General features: G+C 45.8%; 2 protein-coding genes across 3 annotated transcripts in view; one reads left to right on the forward strand and one right to left on the reverse strand.

The window, feature by feature from the left end:
• The window catches only part of LOC119973469 (thymidine phosphorylase), a 151,846-nt gene that overhangs the window by 22,434 nt on the left and 111,404 nt on the right, over positions 1-18,008 (reverse strand). The gene's annotated exons all lie outside the window — the stretch shown is intronic.
• The window catches only part of mapk8ip2 (mitogen-activated protein kinase 8 interacting protein 2), a 66,842-nt gene that overhangs the window by 14,943 nt on the left and 33,891 nt on the right, over positions 1-18,008 (forward strand). For both annotated transcript variants that reach the window (XM_038811666.1, XM_038811664.1), the window contains one exon: positions 1,693-1,798. In XM_038811666.1, the coding sequence (XP_038667594.1) occupies positions 1,693-1,798 (106 nt within the window). The remainder of the gene's footprint in view (positions 1-1,692; positions 1,799-18,008) is intronic.

The following is an 18,008-nucleotide window of genomic DNA, read 5'->3' on the forward strand; positions in this document are numbered from 1 at the left end:
TGCCCTCCAGAGAAGGAAATCTGCCGTCTTTACCTGGTGTGGCCGACATGTGACTCCAAACCCACAGCAATGTGGTTGACTCTTAACTCTGAAGTGTTCAGATTCGGTTTTGATTAGATTGAGTGAGGTTCCCAATTCAGTGTGCGAGGTTCCTGATCACACAAGTCGCTAAATATTATCCCACTCCCCTGTTCAATCCCCAGATCCTTGACTATTTCACCCAGTCTATTCCGGCTGTCCTGCTCTCTCCCCAGACTGACTCGTACCACAATCTATGAACATCTCAATCAGTTTTCCCCCTCAATTATCTAAACTCATGGGTAGGCTAATTGATGCAATCTGTCTTCCTAATATAAGCCTTGGTCCCCAGTATTCCTGCAATCACCTCTTCCAAGGCTAATAAATCTTTCATGAGATGTGGTGCCAAAATTGGATACAATATTCTAGATGACACCTTACCAAGACAACATAAAACTGAGCTTTACATTCCAGCTCTCTTGGATTAAGCTGAGGCTTGACCAAGGTTCTGGTTCAATTTAATATTACTTCCTTGTGTAGATTTAGTATCCCAGAGCACAGAAGGTGGCCATTTGTGTCTGCCAGCTATTTGAAAGAGCTACGCAATTAGTCCCATGCTCCAGCTCTCATGAACTCTGCACATTAGTGCTCATCAATTACCTGTTCAATTGCCCTTCGAAAGTTACTATGGGATCTAATTGCCCCACACTTACAGCTAGTGTATTCCAGATCTTAACAATTCTGTGTGAAAGTAACCCCCCTCTAGCTATGTGGTTTTTGACCCGTCTACCAGAAGAAATAGTTTCTACCTTCTTGTTCGATCAAAACTCTTCGTAATTTTGAATATACCTTGATAGGTTTTTCCCATAGTCTTTTCTACTCTATGGACAATAATCTCAGCTTCTCCAATCTCTCCACATCACTGAACTCCCTCAATGGTGTTCATTTTAAATGTCCTCTCTTAAGTGTAGCGCTTAGAATTGATCACAATATTCTTGCTGAGGCCTAACCAATGATCTCTAAAGGTTTATCATGACTTCTGTATTCAGTGCCTCGACGTATAAACCAAATCTACAATACACTTTCTTAATTGCCTTGTTTACTTCCTCTGTTGGCTTTTGTGTTTGATTTTTCTGAGTCAAAACCAAGGATTCCACTTAACGTTTTATGGTCTTCCTTGAGTTGTCACTTTTATTAACCTGTGTATCTTCACACCTGTCTCTCTCCTCCTCTACTTTCTCTATTTAAGGTGTTTCTTTTACTTTCTGTATTCCTATTTCCAAAACGTATCACTTCACATTTTTCTACCTTGAATTACAATGTCCATCGAGCCATTTCTTTCCTGTCCTCCTTTTGTCCTTCACAATCCATGTGCTATCTTCACCGGACTGTGGGAGGAAACCGGAGCACGCGGAGATAGGGCAGGGGAGTGCGCCTAGGCAGGGTGTTGTTTCGGAGGGTCGGTGCAGACTCAGTGGGCCCAATGGCCTCCTTCTGCACAGTAGGGATTCTATGAATTAATCCCACCACCACCAAATTGATATTATCAGCCAAGTTTGATATTGTTTCCATAGTTCTCGGGTCCAGAAGCCAGTAATCAGGATTGGCTGTGATGCATCAACGGACGATTAGCTATGGACAATGTTTGACCATTTTGTTGCCTCTTCCTCATAGACCTGCCCATGACATCAGCCTGGAGGAGTTTGATGATGAGGATTTGTCTGAAATTACTGATGACTGTGGAATTGGCCTGAACTATGACTCTGATCCCTATGAGAAGGTAAGAGGAAAGCATTTCATTGGCAACATCCTGAAATGTATTTAATGACTTGAATGTTGTTCCAATTCCAAACACCAAGGAACCATAATGATTCAGAGGAATTTTCTCCACGTCGGCGCAGGAACACATGGACAAGGAACAGGAGGCGGCCATTCAGCCCCTCGAACCTGCTCTGCCATTTAATAAGATGAAGACTGAGCTGATAGTAACCTCAAAACTGCATTCCATCCATCCCTGATAACCTATCACCCCCACGCTTACCTCAAATCTATCCACCTCTGCCTTAAAAAATTCAAAGGCTCTGCGTCCACCATCTTTTCAGGAAGAGAGTTACTAAGCCTCACAGCCTTCTGAGAGAAAAAATGCTGCTTCATCTGTTTTAAACTAGTTAATGTTGCATTGATTGACACTGCAAAAAAGAACTGGGTAAACTGGATGAACAGAGGAATGGAAATTATTTGTAAAGAATAAGATTGTTAAATACTGTACAGGACAAAATGGCTGATAAAATTAATCACGCATGGCTTTTCAAGCTTTAACCGGCCTACCGAGCCACTACCGGTAAGGACGGCCCTCTCATTTCTGCCACCTAACTAGAACTGGAGCTTGCACTTTACACAGGTATCCACAACAGCAATATTTAAAGAGAAGGATAATTAATGTAATTCTTGTACAACCGTATGTAGTCCTCCTATTGCACCATAACCACCCCCGCACCACACTCTTCACCCGCTTCACACTAAACCCAGAACGACATGGCATTATTCGGCTAGCAAGGGGCCCATACTCCTCCTAATGCCATATTTAAAGAATGTAGATTAATCCCTGCCCTCCGCTCCCGAATCTCACCCCTCACAGCCACCTATCCCCAACCCTCTCAGTCACCAATCACCATCACCTTCACCCCCCCACATTTTACATCTCACCCCAGCCACCAATCCCCACACCCTCAACTCACTCCTCCCAGCCACCTATCTCCAGTTCAGTCGCAGTCTGGTTGAGTAATGAGTGCCAGTGTGGATATGTTGGATAAGGTGCTTTGCTCTCTTCTCTAAGCCAGTCCCTTGGGATTGAGGATGACTTGCCCCCACTCGGGTTCGATGGCTTCTGAAATAGTTGCTAAGTCCAATGTGCAACTGCATAAATTACAAGGCATAAAGGATCAGGAAAATGAATTATTTGAATGTTTTGTGTTCTCTCTCCAACACTTCAACTAAAGACATCGCTGAAGCGTCTTTGCTGTCCTGCTGGGTGCAGTTACTTTGGAAGCCTGATGTCAGGCATACGATTGACATTTCATAGTTTTGAGTGGTTAGCGCCTCGCTGTTGGGAATGTTGGCTTGGGAGAGGATGCTGTCATAGGTCAACCTTTCCAGATCTGAAGAATCTTGTGAGGCACCTCTGGGGGTAATTCTCCAGAGCTGTGCATTGCCTGCTGAGGCTTGTCCAAGGCTTTGAAGTATATAGAAGTGCACAGATCCCTGCTGTCTGGTAAACCATGACCTTAGTCTTGAGTTTGAGATCCTGAAATACTCTGTTCTGCAGTTGGCTGAAGGCTGAGCTGGCACATTGGAGGCAATGATGAATTTCATCATTGTTGTGTTCTTTGTTTTAGTTCTAACTAAAAAACTTTTAGCCATAACACCCAGTACCATGTTGTGTTCTTTGTTTTAGTTCTTTCAGGATGATGAAGATTGTAGCACTAACAAAGAACAGCAAGTTGTGTCTAATAAGCAAAGCAAATTCATTACACTATACTGAATTAGATTTGAATATATTACTAAAGAATTAGTTAAGTATAGATTACACTATACATCTACACTATAAACTATACTATTAGTTCAACTATCTCACAACTACTCTGTCTTGCTGCCTTCCACTCTCTCCATGTATCTCCATCTATCTCCCAGAAGTCAAAGAGGCATGTGATATTTATATGGTTGCTCTTTGGCACCATCTAGTGTCTAGAGTAGTAAATTAAGCCAGGGGCTTTTCACAGTAACTTAATTGAAGCCTACTCGTGACAATAAGCGATTTTCATTTATTTATTTTTTTCACCCTTTATGTGCATTACAATATCCACATATTGTGTCAGTCATCTATGCTGCCTTCCCAAGATATGGAAAATGGTTCATGTAAGTGTCAGTACATTAGCTAGGGTATAATAAGTACCTGTTGGTCAAACATTGAATGGAATTATTGGATATTTTAAAAAGCACTTTACCAGTGGCAGTGACTCTCAGCATTTTTGTACATGGCAGATGGCCAACAAACCATTTATAAAATGGCCATTCCTTGTATTGGCAATGGAGATATTAATATTAACATTGGAAACTGTTTTAAGGGAAAGATATTGGAGCCTAACCAAGCAGGATAGCTGAACGGAATTGAAATATTGTAAATTCATTTCAACAACACTGGCCCACTATGTGATCAGGGAGATGAGGATTGAATTGTGTTTGTATAAATGTAATTCAATGGGTGTTGATGGGCTTGCCAGAGCAGCTTGTGGACAGTATGTGGCAGTGGGATTGATATGAGACAATTACTGAACCATTCTGCACCACTGCCTCTCTCTCTGCTCATCCTTGACTTTGCTTCTGGACAGCTCGACTGCAAAATCACTGGTAGCATTTTGATAAAAGTTAAAATGACCAAGAGTTATGGGGAAGAAATGCAACGAGTGATTGTGTAATCCTTTGCACCCAGCAGAAACGTCCAGTTGCATGGTCTGGAGTAATCTGGGAGTCCTATTCTCTGATTATTTCTCCCTGCCGCTGCAGTTTATCACAAAATTTACCCAACACAGCAACTCAGTTTAATTCTAAAATGTGCAACAGAGACTGATTTGTAAAAGGGGCTTTCCTGGGAGGTATCCAATTCAGCTACTTGCACTGTATTCTTAAAAAATGTTTTGGATGTTTTACACCTCAGAACGAGGACTGCCAACATTATGACTGGATTATTTAGAGTGAGGCTCCCTCTACTCTGACCCATCAAATATTTTGAGGATAGGTACGGCACAGGTCAGATACAGAGTAAAGCTTGCTCCACATTGTCCCAGATTTAAACCCCAGACCAAGGGCGAGGTCTAACCAAGAAAAATCACAGTCTGCTCTTGGCGGGATTAGCAGGGTCCTCGCTATCTAATGTCACTTTGTTGCTATTTCAGGCCCTGGCAGAGAACACCTCCCCGGGGCTACACTTAGTGTCATTTCCTGCACTGCGGGGCTCCAACGAGCGGAGCTCCTCAGTGCTGGAAGAGATCGGGATGCCAATTTTAAATGGCACCCCAATCTCGTGATTCCTCGCCACGACCCCCCTAACTCACCGAGAAGGAATCTCCTCGGGCTCCACTACACCCCCCCTCTCTCCACACACACACCCCCCCCCCCCCCCCCCCCCCCGTCCCGCCGTATCCCACCTCACACGGGCAGGGCATCCTCGGTCCCGATCCCTGGCGCAGGCAATATGCCAGCTTGGCACCTTGACGCTGTTGGTCTGGCACCCTGGCAGTGGTCCTGCTAGCCTGGCGTGTAAGGCTGGCAGTGTTAAGCTGTCTGAGTGGCATCAGCAGTGGCAGGGTGCCATACTGCCTGGAGGCCAGCCACCTCCGGGGTCCTACGATCATTTGGAAGACCCCCCCCCAGTGCCGTTTCAACTGGTCCTTGTCTGTGGGGGCCAGCACTAATTGGCGCCTGGCTGGGGTCTCCTTGGCGAGGCTAATAAATGGCGGGTGGTTGTTCGGTTTGACGTCAACAGAGTTAAGTGGGTTTCTAAACTCACTTAAATCTGCAAGGTGGGATCCTGCCCAGATCGTGACATCTGGTTAGATCATGTCAAACCTTCAGGACATCCCAAAGCCTTTTACAGTCTAAATAACTGTTGAAATGTCACAACTGTATTGTCATGTAGAAAACATAGCAGGCAATTTATGCATAGTAAGTTACCACAAAGAGCAATGAAAATGATGACGAGATAACTTGTCTTATGGATGATGAATATTGTCAAGAACATTGGAAAATCTCCCTGCCATTTGTTGAACTGTGCCATAGGCTCTTTTACATCCTCCTAAGGGGACAGACTTAATAGGCTGAATTTTGCCACGGAGGCCGAGGCAGTTTGGGCAAGGAGGATATCGTGCTCATAGCCTGATGAATTGACACCTCCAGGCATATCTTCCAGAGACAGCTTCGCAGGGATGACGATCATATACCTCGTAGCGGTGGGCGGGCAATTAGGGCAGTTAAGCAGGCACTTTTGAGGGCTTTTGACACAGCAGAGCAATTAAGGCACACAGTCCCCATACTGTGTCAGCACCTCACCCAAGCAGAGTGGGAAGCCCTTGACTGAAGCAGCGGAAATTAAATCCTTTGCATAAAACGGGGAGTCAGCAAAGTGGAGTTCTTGGATTGGAAGTGTTGCCAGAGGGGGTGTTTTGAAGTAGGGTTCATTCAGGGTCACTGTAAAATGCAAGCGCTGAGGCCATAGTCATTGTGGCTGCCTTTAGACATGCAGGACACCTACTCACAGGTAGGCTGGAGAAGTGGGGAGAAGCAGCAACATCAACAAAAGAAGTAGTGCCCTGGTGTACAGGGAAACAGAGGTGCTGGTTGAGGGGCCAGAAAACAACATCAGGTAATCTGACAAAGGATCCTTAACATGTCAGAGCAGCAGTCCAGCCGCGGGACCTGTCTGTAGAAGCAGATAATGGCTGATCTATGTGCATTCCTGGAGGAGGACCTGAGGCTGAAAGGAATGGATGGACGCCCATTGCCAATGGCTGACAAGGTGACAGCCACTTTGAATCTTTTAAATGTCTGACTCATTTCAGACCTTTGTGGGATCTTGCAAGTGGCTTCCCATAGCAGGATAACTGAGGTAATGTATGCCCTGTAGAAATGAGAGGGCATTGATCTTTCACATTTACCACAAACATGGCCAGTCATGTGTAGAGGACTACTGGCGTTTGCTTCCTGGCAGGATTCCTTCAGATAAGGCTGAAACATTCACAACAATTTTCAGCCAGACATTCTGAGTGGATGATCCATCTCGGTCTCTTTCATAGGTCCCCAGTATCATTAAAAGGCAGGAACCTCAGTAAAAGGCATGACGTGGATAAGCTAATATTTAATGGATAGTGCATTGTAACAGTTATACATTTCTCTCTGGCACAAAAACACAACACGAAAAGTGGCCCAACAATGGTTAACAAAATAAATAAAGGACAGTATTGTATCCAAAGAGGAGTCCTATCAAGTTGCTAGAAAAGTAGCAAGCCTGACGATTGGGAGCAGTTTAGAATTCAGCAAAGGAGGGTCAAGAGATTAAGAGGGAGGAGAGCAAACGTGCAAATAACATAAAAGTGGTCTGTAAAAGCTTCGATAAGTATTTCAAAAGATTAGTGAAGACAATGTTGGTCCTTTACAGTCTGAAACATGAGAATTTACAATGGAGAACATGGAAATGGCAGAGCAATTAAACTACAACTTTAGTTCTGTCTTCATGGAGGAAGACACAAATAACTGACCAGAAACGATAAGGAGCAAGGGTCCAGTGAGAAGGAGGAATTGAAGGAAATTAGTAGTACTAAAAACCGGTAATGGGACTGAAAGCTGATGAATCCCCGGGGGCTGATTATCTGCATCCCAAGATACTAAAGAAGGTGGCCATGGAAATAGTGGATCCATTGGCTATCATCTTCAAAAATTCTGTAAATTTTGGAACAGTCCTGGAAGATTGGAGGGTGGCAAATGTAACCCCATTATTTAAAAAGGAGGGAGGGAGAAAACAGGGAATTATAGACTGGTTAGCCAAACATTATTGTAAAGAACATGATACAGGCTATTATAAAAAGTTATGACAACAGGACACGTGTAAAGTATCAACGGGATTGCATAAACTCAACATGGATTTATTAAAGGAAAATGATGTTTGATAAACCTCCTTGAGTTTTTTTGAGGGTGTACCTAGGAGAATAGATAAGGCTGAGCCAGTGGTTTATTGGTGTATTTGGATTTTCAGAAGGCTGTTGATAAAGTTCTCCATAAGAGGTTATTGTAAAGTATTAAAAATTAAAGCATATGGAATTCGGATTATATATTGGCATAGATTGATAATTAGATAGCAGACATGAAACAGTCGGAATAAATGCTTTTTCTTCAATGTGACAGGCAGCAACTAGTGGGGTTCCACAAGGATCAGTGCTTGGCCCCAGCTATTCATAATATACATCAACGATTTGGATGGAGGAATCAAATGTAACATTTTCAAATTTGCTGATGACCCAAAACTAACTTGGTGAGAATGTCAGTGGTGAGGAGGATGTTAAGAGGCTTCAGGGTGACTTAAACAAGTTGAGTGATGGTTAAATAGATGACAGTTGCAGTAAAATGTGGATAAATATGAAGTTATCTACTTGAGATGGAGAAACAGAATGGCAAAGGACTATGTAAATAGATTAATCGGTGATAGATTGGTAAATGTTCACAAACACACGGACCTGGATGTCCTTGTACACCAGTCATTGAAAGCAAGTACAGTAAGCAGCTAGGAAAGCAATTAGTATGTTGACCTTCATTGCAAGAGGACTTGAGTACAGGAGCAAGGATATCTTGCTGTAACTGTACAGGGCCTTGGTGAAATGAAATGAAATGAAAACTGTCACAAGTAGGCTTCAAATTAAGTTACTGTGAAAAGCCCCTAGTCGCCACATTCCAGCGTCTGTTCGGGGAGGCTGGTACGGGAATTGAACCGTGCTGCTAGCTTGCCTTGGTCTACTTTCAAAGCCAGCGATTTAGCCCTGTGCTAAACAGCCCCTTGAGACCACACCTGAAGTATTGTGTGCAGTTTTGGTCTCCTTATCAATGAAAAAATATACTTGTCAGAGAGGGAGTGCAGCAGAGGGTCACCAGATGATTCCTGGGATGGCGGGATGTTTGTCTGAAGAGAGATTGGGTCGACTGGGCCTGTATTAATTGGAATTTAAAAGAATGAGAGGGAGTCTCATTGAAACATATAACATTTTGACCGAGCTGGACAGACTGGACATGGGGGGTGCGTTTTACGACGGTGTGAATGTGTCGCTCCCACGACTAATTCTGGCCCCCACAAGGGGCCAGCACAGCGCTGGAGTGGTTTGCGCCGCTCCAGCTGCCGATCCTAGCATGAACTGTGCGCCGCAGGATCCGCACTTGGGCAGTTGCGCCGGTGCCAACGAGGACATGCACAGTGGCTCCGGCGCCAACGCGCGCATGCGCAGTGGTCTCCTTTAACGCACCGGCCCTGATGCAACATGGTGCAGGACTACAGGGGTCGGCCCATAGGAAAGGATGCCCCCAGCCACAGAGGCCGGCCCGCCGATTGGTGGGCCCCAATCGCGGGCCAGGCCACATCAGAGGCCCCCCCCCAGGGTTGCCCCCCCCCACCCCCTCACCCCCCTTCCCCCCAAAGGCCACCATCCGACCCTTACAAGCACCGGCGGGACCCGGCTCTTTTCTTAAGTCCTCAGCCCAACCGGGCCGGAGAATTGGCGGGCCGGCCGGGTAGAGCGGCCCGCAACCGGTGTCACGCCAACCACGTTGACACCAATGGAGCTGATTCTCACTCTGCGGCGAATCAAGGGGCGGCAGGGCCCGTTCGCGGGGATTATCCGGCCCGGCTCTGGGTTGGCAGAATCCCGCCCGGGATGTTGTTTCCTCTGGCTGTGGGAACCAGAACAAGGGATCACTGTCTCAGGATACAGGCTGAGCCATTTAGGACTGAGATGAGTGGTGGTGAATTAGTGGAATTGCCTACCACAGAGAGCTGTGGAGGCCAAGTCACTGGAAATATTTCAGAAGGGAATAGATTTCTAGGCCGTGATTTACCAGCGTGTTTATCGCCGGCTTTTTGGGTGAGATCCACAGCACCGTTCAACCACACTTAGGGCGCGATTTAATGGAAGTGAAATCGAGTCCTGTGTTGAGCGCATTTAGCAGGGTGTTTCCTGGTGCTGGTGGAGCGGAGAATGACCCCATTACTAAACGGGACTCTGCTTCATATCTAGAACTCAGTGAGGAATGACACGCCAAGGCCACACTTATTCCTGTTTCCCGCACTAATGAGCTCCGATCATGAGTGCAGAAAGAGGTAGTGCCCCGGTCTATAGACCCATCAATGCCACCAATAAGGGGGGGTCATCGAGCCCACGACACCCCACCTCATAAGGGCAGGGCACCCCAGAGCCCGATTCCCAGCACGAGAATGATGCTATCTGGGCACCTTGGCACCTCCAGTCTGGCACTGCCAGGGTGCCCAGGTGGCATCAAACGTGCCATGTACCACCCGACCCAGAGCCCCTGATCACATGGGAGAGATTTGATTGAAGGATGCAAGTGAATCATCTGAGGAAGGAGCAGTGCTCCGAAAGCTTGGACTTTAACCTGGTGTTGTAAGACTTCTTACTGTGCTCACCCCAGTCCAACGCTGGCATCTCCACACCATGGCCAATGAGCTGTTCACTTTGCTGGGCTCTTAGCTGATAGTCTATGCTGATTGGTGTTGACTGTCCCGGAAAGTTCTGCCAAGGACAGGAAGACTTCATCTGGCTTTTAGTTTTGTTTTGAACTCGGAGCTGATGGAGGCTCTTTTGAATGTCTCTCTCCCCAAAAAGGGTAAATCTCTCTCAAATATCCTAGTTGGAAGCACTGTTTTCTTCTCAGCAAAGCTGGTAGACATTCCAGTGAGACTGGACGCCAAGTAAGAGTAAGATCCAAGCTGAGAGTTGGGTTTGAGGGGAGACTAGGAATCTTAAGCATCCAATCCAGCCATTAGCTGAAAGCAGGGTCAGTTGTTAAAAAACCCTCCTTGCAATCTCGTGTGGGGAACTCTTCTTTCCTCAAAGGTGATTCTGGTGGAGTTGGAAACAAATCAAAATTAAACAGACCTGAGGCAGATCCTTTGAGTGAAGATCGAAGTTAATAAGAGTTAAAGTGACTCCCCAGAGGGAATCCCATAGTCTGGGGATTCAGACTGACCGTTTCAGCCAGAAGTTCCTCGTTAGCCACCTGACTACGGTTCTCAATCATTCCGTGTCCTGGAAGGACAGCCAGTTGAAAAAACAACTTCAACATCTGAAGCAAGGATATTCCATCTAACATTAATCTTCCTTTAATTTTCCTTCCCCCCTCCCTCTGCATGTGCATATCTTGTGTTTGTTTAGGCAGAGGACAGGCCGGTAAAAGCAAAGGGGGGTAATAAATTAGCTGGCCATTATTCCAGAATAATTATTTCATGTCTTATCTCTGTTTTGGTTATAAATAAACCAAATCTGGTGCCAGTAAGTCATTGGAGCAATCTGGGCCAAAGATCGCAGAACCTTTATATGAATTATCGGTTAATTCACTTGTATTGGCACTCTGGGGCTGGAATTGGCCGTGCACTCGCCCAGGATGTCATAAGAATGGTACACACGGCTGCTACTGTGCGTAGGTGAAATGAAAAATGAAATGAAAATCGCTTATTGTCACGAGTAGGCTTCAATGAAGTTACTGTGAAAAGCCCCTAGTCGCCACATTCCGGCGCCTGTCCGGGGAGGCTGGTACGGGAATCGAACCGTGCTGCTGGCCTGCTTGGTCTGCTTTAAAAGCCAGCGATTTAGCCGAGTGAGCTAAACCAGCCTCAGTAGTGGTGATGGAGTGAATGTTTAAGGTGGTTGATCGGGTGCCAATCAACAGGCTGCTTCGTCCTAGATGGTATCAACCTGCTTCAGTGTTGTTGCAACTGCACTCATCCAGACAAGTGGAGAGCATTCCATCACACTCCTGAATTGCTCCTTGTGGATGGTGAACCACCTTTGAGGAGTCATGAGGTGAGCCAATCGCCACAGAATTTTCAGCTTCTCACCTGCTCTTGTAGTCACAGTACTTATATGGTCAGTGGTAAACTGCAAGATGTTGGGAGATGATGGTAATGCTTTGGAACATCAAAGGGTCATTGCCTGGCCTTTTTGTGGCAGAATGTCATTTACCACTTATCAACTCCCGTCTGAATGTTGTCCAGATCTCACTGCATACGGACATGGATTGCTTCAGTACATGTAGAGCCGCGAATGGCATTGAACATTGTGCAGTCATCATAAAACACCCCAATTCTGAAGCAGCTGAAAATGGTTGGACCTTGGACACTACCCTGAGGAACCTCTGCAATGTCTTGGGGCTAAAATGATTGACCTCCAATAGCCACAACCATCTTCCTTTGTGCTAGATGTGACTCCAACCAGCAGAGGTTTCCCCCTTGATTCCCATCGACTCCAGTTTTCCTCGGGCTCCTTGATGCCACACTTGGGTGAAATGCTACGGGTTTGTGGTTGAATAACGTGTAAGGGGGCAGGCGGAGCTGTGAAAGGGGAATCCCCATGGGGGTGGTAATCATGAGCGGGCGGTGGGTCCTGATTCGGGGGTGAAGGAAGGAAATGTGGGGGCTTCTCTGGGTGGGGGTTTGTGGGGGCAGTTGATGTGGGTCCATACATGAGTTGATCTTTCTCTTTCTATTTTTTTCTGTGATGTAAGACAGTCGGAACCATCTGACGTTTGTGATTTAAATCACATATTTGGATGGTTCCCAGAGCAGACAATTACTCATTGGGAATTTGCACTTCCTGGACAATTGCCATGCAAACCTTACCTGGGAACCTGCGCGGGCGGGAAGGGGATTCCCCAGCACATCTTTGGGATATCCCTCAGTTACACTGCCTGGGAGCTCTGAAGTTACGGTCTGATGTAATTCTCAAACTAATCCAGACACAGTTTCAGCTTTAATAATACTTGTGAACAGGGCAGCCAAATATTGGTGGCAGCTGACAGTGGCCCAGCTCCCTGTCCCGAGATTCCAGCTGACAGAATGGCCCAGCTTGAACAGCAACCACAATAACTTGCATTTATATTGTGTCTTTACCCCCCAAGTTGTTTCACAGGAGTGACACCGAGCCACATTCGGAGATGTCAGGCCCGAAGACCAAAAGCTTGGTCAAAGAGGTCGATTTTAAGGAGTATCTAAAAGGAGATAAAGGGAAAAGTAAGGAGGGAATTCCAGAGACTAGGACCTTGCCAACTGAACGCCGAGATGCCAGCGATTAATACCAGGAATGCTTAAGAGGTTCTCCGAGGGTTGTAGGTCTGGAGGAGATTACAGAGGTAGGGAAGGGCAAGGCAAGGTAGGGATTTGAAAATGAGGAATGAGAATTTTGAAATCCTGAGCAAACGTGCATGAGGGTTAATGGGACTTGGTGTGAGCAAGGACATGGGCAGCAGAGATTTTGACGCCCTAAAGTTTATGAAGAGTGGAAGATAGGAGGCCCGATAGGAGAGCGTTGGAATAGTCCAATCTAGAGGCAACAAAGACACGAATGAGAGTATCAGCAGCTGATGAACTGAGACAGGGATGGAGTCGGGCAATGTCACAGAGGAGCAAGGATGCGGCCTTCGTCATGACACGGACATGAAGTCAGAAGCTCACCTCGGGGTCAAATAGGGCAGTGATCACTTCACAGGATGACTGAAAAGGAAAGCAATTTGCTGCAGGAGCAGCTGTAATCTGCAGCACTGACGTCATTCACTGGCTCACTTCCCAATAACACACCAGCCCCCAGCTGTTTGTGCCCGAGATAAATGGAGCAGCACTGATGCTGTAACCAGCAACTGTGAGGCAGATGTCAGTGCAAAATGGTGAATGGTTTTCGCTCTTTGCTTGATACAAGCTACTGCCGGTTTTAATAGTGAAGCTTTTAGGTGAAGGCGGCAGGTACACTTCTTGCATTACCCTATCAGTCTATTAATATGAATCATTCCACGTGCCTGATGAGGACTAGAAGCAGAGGAGGGATCCTGTACAGTCAGTCAGGAATTCAGAAGGAATGCAATGCATCTGCACATTCTGAGTCCATGCTGGACAGGCCTAGCTGCTGTCTCTTCCAACTCCCTCCAACCTAAGGATTAGCGGAACCGGATGCAAAAGGAAATTAAATTAATACTCAAGATTAAACATTTGTTAAATTACAGACTTCACTGTTGGCAGGGAAGTGTCTTATTTAGTTTGATATTTGCTTTGGTTATTGAAATTGTCGACAGCCTTTTTGTCAGCGGCTGACACTGACTGGCGTCTCTCTCTCTCCCTGCCCCTCCCCTCCCCCAACTCCTGTCGACCCATTACCCAGTGCATAAGCAGATTTTACTGAATTATTCATGGACTGAAGGATTCATTAGTGAAACACGAGAGGCCCTTCGGGAGCTTGGGCACCAGACCAAGAAGATTGAGTTTCCTGGGCAATGCTGATCCAGCTTATCGATTCCCTCCGTGCAATGATAAAAAGATTTATTATGTAGTCGAGGCATTTTACTGTTGTTTAAAGAGATAGGTAGGGTTATTTTTGTGTTTATCGTCCATAGGCCTGAATCCACCATGATGATTCCCTCCTCAGAGTTATCCCACTGGGATTGCCAACCTCCAGGAACCTCCTGGAATCTTCAGGAATTGAAGATCAATCTCCAGGGCACTGTTGTGTGCAGCCCTGAAGAAAAATCATTGGGCCTTAAACTGGTGTTTCACAGCGCCAGGCTCCCAGGTTCAATTCCCGGCTTGGGTCACTATCTGTGCGGAGTCTGCACATTCTCCCTGTGCCTGAGTGGATTTCCTCCGGGTGCTCCGGTTTCCTCCCACAAGTCCCGAAAGACGTGCTGTTAGGTAATTTGGACATTCTGAATTCTCCCTCAGTGTACCCGAACAGGCGCTGGAATGATGCGACGAGGAGCTTTTCACAGTAACTTCATTGCAGTGTTAATGTAAGCCTAGTTGTGACAATAAAGATTATTATATAGTATAAAAATATTTTTCTCATTCTTTTTGAACATTCCTCTTTACCAGATATAAACATATTGAAAATGGGGGAGGTGGGGAGCAGTTTGGCTCACACTCACACATCAACCAATCGGGCAATGATTCTTTTTCCTTTCCAATTAGCATTGGAAGGCAGTGCGTCACATGAATGGATGGTCACATGGATGGCACAGTAGCATAGTGGTTAGCATAATTGCTTCACAGCTCCAGGGTCCCAGGTTTAATTCCTGGCTTGGGTCACTGTCTGTGCGGAGTCTGCACGTCCTTCCCATATATGCGTGGGTTTCCTCCGGGTGCTCCGGTTTCCTCCCACAGTCCAAAGATGTGCAGGTTAGGTGGACTGGCCATGCTAAATTGCCCTTAGTGTCCAAAATTGCCCTTAGTGTTGGGTGGGGATACTGGGTTATGGGGATAGGATAGAGGTGTTGACCTTGGGTAGGGTGCTCTTTCACAGAGCCGGTGCAGACTCGATGGGCTGAATGGCCTCCTTCTGCACTGTAAATTCTATATGTTGGCTAACTGATGATTGGACATTAGGGACAAGTTATGTGATGAAACCTTCAGAATACATTGAATCGCAGTTGGCAGCCCTATATCTCACACAGATGGTCCTGTAAGTTGAAGAGTATCTGTGATTTGGTGGCTATTAAAAGAATGTGGAAGACAGAGGGTGGGGGTGGGTTTGGAAATAGGCTGATGGAGGTGACAAGGATCACAGTTTCAGGTCCTGAGATAGAATGAGTTTGATTATAATCAATGCAGTAGGTATTTATTTCACCACAGTCAGGAGGAAGGCCAGCATGCAGGAAGAGGTAGATTTGCATGCAACTGTGCCCATGTTTCAGGAGCAGAATGGACACAACCTGTACCCATTTAGGATTGGGACATTGTCCACAATCTGTAAAGGGGCTGGGCCACCGCTAATTGTATCTTCCTGTTTCAGTGTGAATTGTTTGCATTCATCCACCAGGAACAAACATCAAGTCCCTTGTCGATGTTTATGAGTGATCTGACACTTGTTAAAGAGCCCCGCTACAAAGTTAGCGAAAATCCAGTGAGCTCGGGATTCTTCAGTGTCTGCCAACTGCAATGATATGTGTATAGGTACGCCAGTGAAGGGTTAATTATCCATCTGAGTGTAATTCCAACACTAGAGGGCACCACCAGTTCCCAGTATAAATATCACAACTCAGGGAATCCTGGGTAGTCAGTTAGGTGTTAGCAGAGGAGAAGTATTGATCACAACTCGGGGAGTACGCTAGATTAGAGAGAAGTAGCACGAGGACATCATTAGTTAATTCTAGATTATAGATTACTGTTTAACAGACTCTGTCTTACTTTATTAGTAGTTAAAGCTCTGTAGAGTGTGCAAACTCTATTCAATTTAATCGTTATTCAATAAATCAATTTTGCTTCAATATAAAGATTGGTGGTTTCTTTATCATCAACTCATCAGACAATTCTGGATCACAAGGCAAAGAATAATGACATACCACAAAGTGTAATATAACGCCAACTAAACATAAGTTCATTTATTTAAAAAATATATATATTTTAAACCTTTCCTTGGTGCTAGGAGGAGCAGAGACCTTCAACCGACTCTAATTGGCAGCAATCAGACCCTCTCTCCCCATTTCTTGCTTCAAACTGGGGCAGCACGGTAGCACAAGTGGATAGCACTGTGGCTTCACAGCGCCAAGGTCCCAGGTTCGATTCCCCGCTGGGTCACTGGCTGTGTAGAGTCTGCACGTTCTCCCCGTGTCTGCGTGGGTTTCCTCCGGGTGCGTGGGTTTCCTCCCACAGTCCAAAGACGTGCAGGTTAGGTGGATTGGCCATGCTAAATTGCCCTTAGTGACCATAAAGGTTAGGAAGGGTTATTGGGTTACGGGGATAGGATGGAAGTGAGGGCATAAGTGGGTCGGTGCATACTCGATGGGCTGAATGGCCTCCTCCTGCACTGTATGTCCTATGTCTATGAAAACATCCATCTCTACTCTCCAAACTCACCTGAGAGCTGCTGTCAGTGAGGCAGGGGTGTGAACTTGATTTATCTTCCCATGGAGACATGACAGGTGTCCGCTCAACCCCAAAGATAAGGATGAGGTTTGGGGTCCAATTCCTGAGGATTCTCAGGCTTCTTGGTTTGGGAACACACTTGCCTCCACAGCACCAAGTGAAATCTACCTCAAAATTTCAGAATTCTTTTCCTTTTACTCGTTCATGGGACATGCGCGTCGCAGGCTGTGCTTTTATTGCCCATCCCCAAGTGCCCTTGAGGGGCACTTCAGAGTCAACCACATTTCTATGGATCTGGAGTCACATGAAGGCCAAACCAGGTAAGGAAGGTGGAACCAGATGGGTTTTTACAACAATCGACAATGGTTCATGGTTATCATTCGACTTTTTAATTCCAGATTTTTATTGAATTCAAATTTCACCATCTGCAGCGGCGGGATTTGAAGCTGGGATTCCAGAGTTCTCTTAGTCTCTGGATTACTAGTCCAGTGACAATACCACTATGTCCTCGCCTCCTCGTATTAACCAGAGCAGTAACTTTTGAAACAGGGGGAGTTAAAAGAAAAATGATTCCATTCTCTGCGTTACAAAGCCAATGCGCCAAATGGACAGGGCAAGCCCTTAATCAATCTCTTTATTTGCTCCAAAAACTAATTCAAAATCAAATTAAGTGCAATTGGTTTACAGCATGAAAACAGGCCCCTCCGCCCAACTTGTCCATGCTGCATAGTTTTCACCACTAAGCTAGTCCCAATTGCCCACAATTGTCCCATATACCTCGATACCCAGCTTTCTCATATAACTGTCTAAATATTTTTTAAAACACAAAATTGTACCCGCCTCTACGACTGCCTCTGGCAGATCATTCCAGACACTCACCACCCTCTGTGTGAAAAAAGTGCCCCTCTGGACCCTTTTCTATCTCTCCACTCTCACCTTAAGTCTATGACTTCTAGTTTTAGACTCCCCTACCTTAGGGGAAAGATGTTGATTACCTACCTCATCTATGCCCCTCATTATTTTATAAACCTTTTATATGATCGCCCCTAAGCCTCCTATGCTCCAGGGGAAAAAGTCCCAGTCTATCCAGTCTCTCCTAACTCAAACCCGGTAACACCCAAGTAAATCTTTTCTGCACTCTTTGTGTTTAATAATATCCTTTCTATAATAGGTTGACCAGAACTGTACACAGTATTCCAAGTGTGGCCTTACTAATGCCTTGCATAACATCAGCAAGAGGTCCCAACTCCTGTATTTAATGTACTGACCAATGAAACCAAGCATGCCTAGTGCCTTCTTCACCACCCTGTCCACCTGTGAC

Source organism: Scyliorhinus canicula, chromosome 11 (genome assembly GCF_902713615.1).
Source record: "Scyliorhinus canicula chromosome 11, sScyCan1.1, whole genome shotgun sequence".
Classification (NCBI taxonomy): Eukaryota; Metazoa; Chordata; class Chondrichthyes; order Carcharhiniformes; family Scyliorhinidae; genus Scyliorhinus; species Scyliorhinus canicula.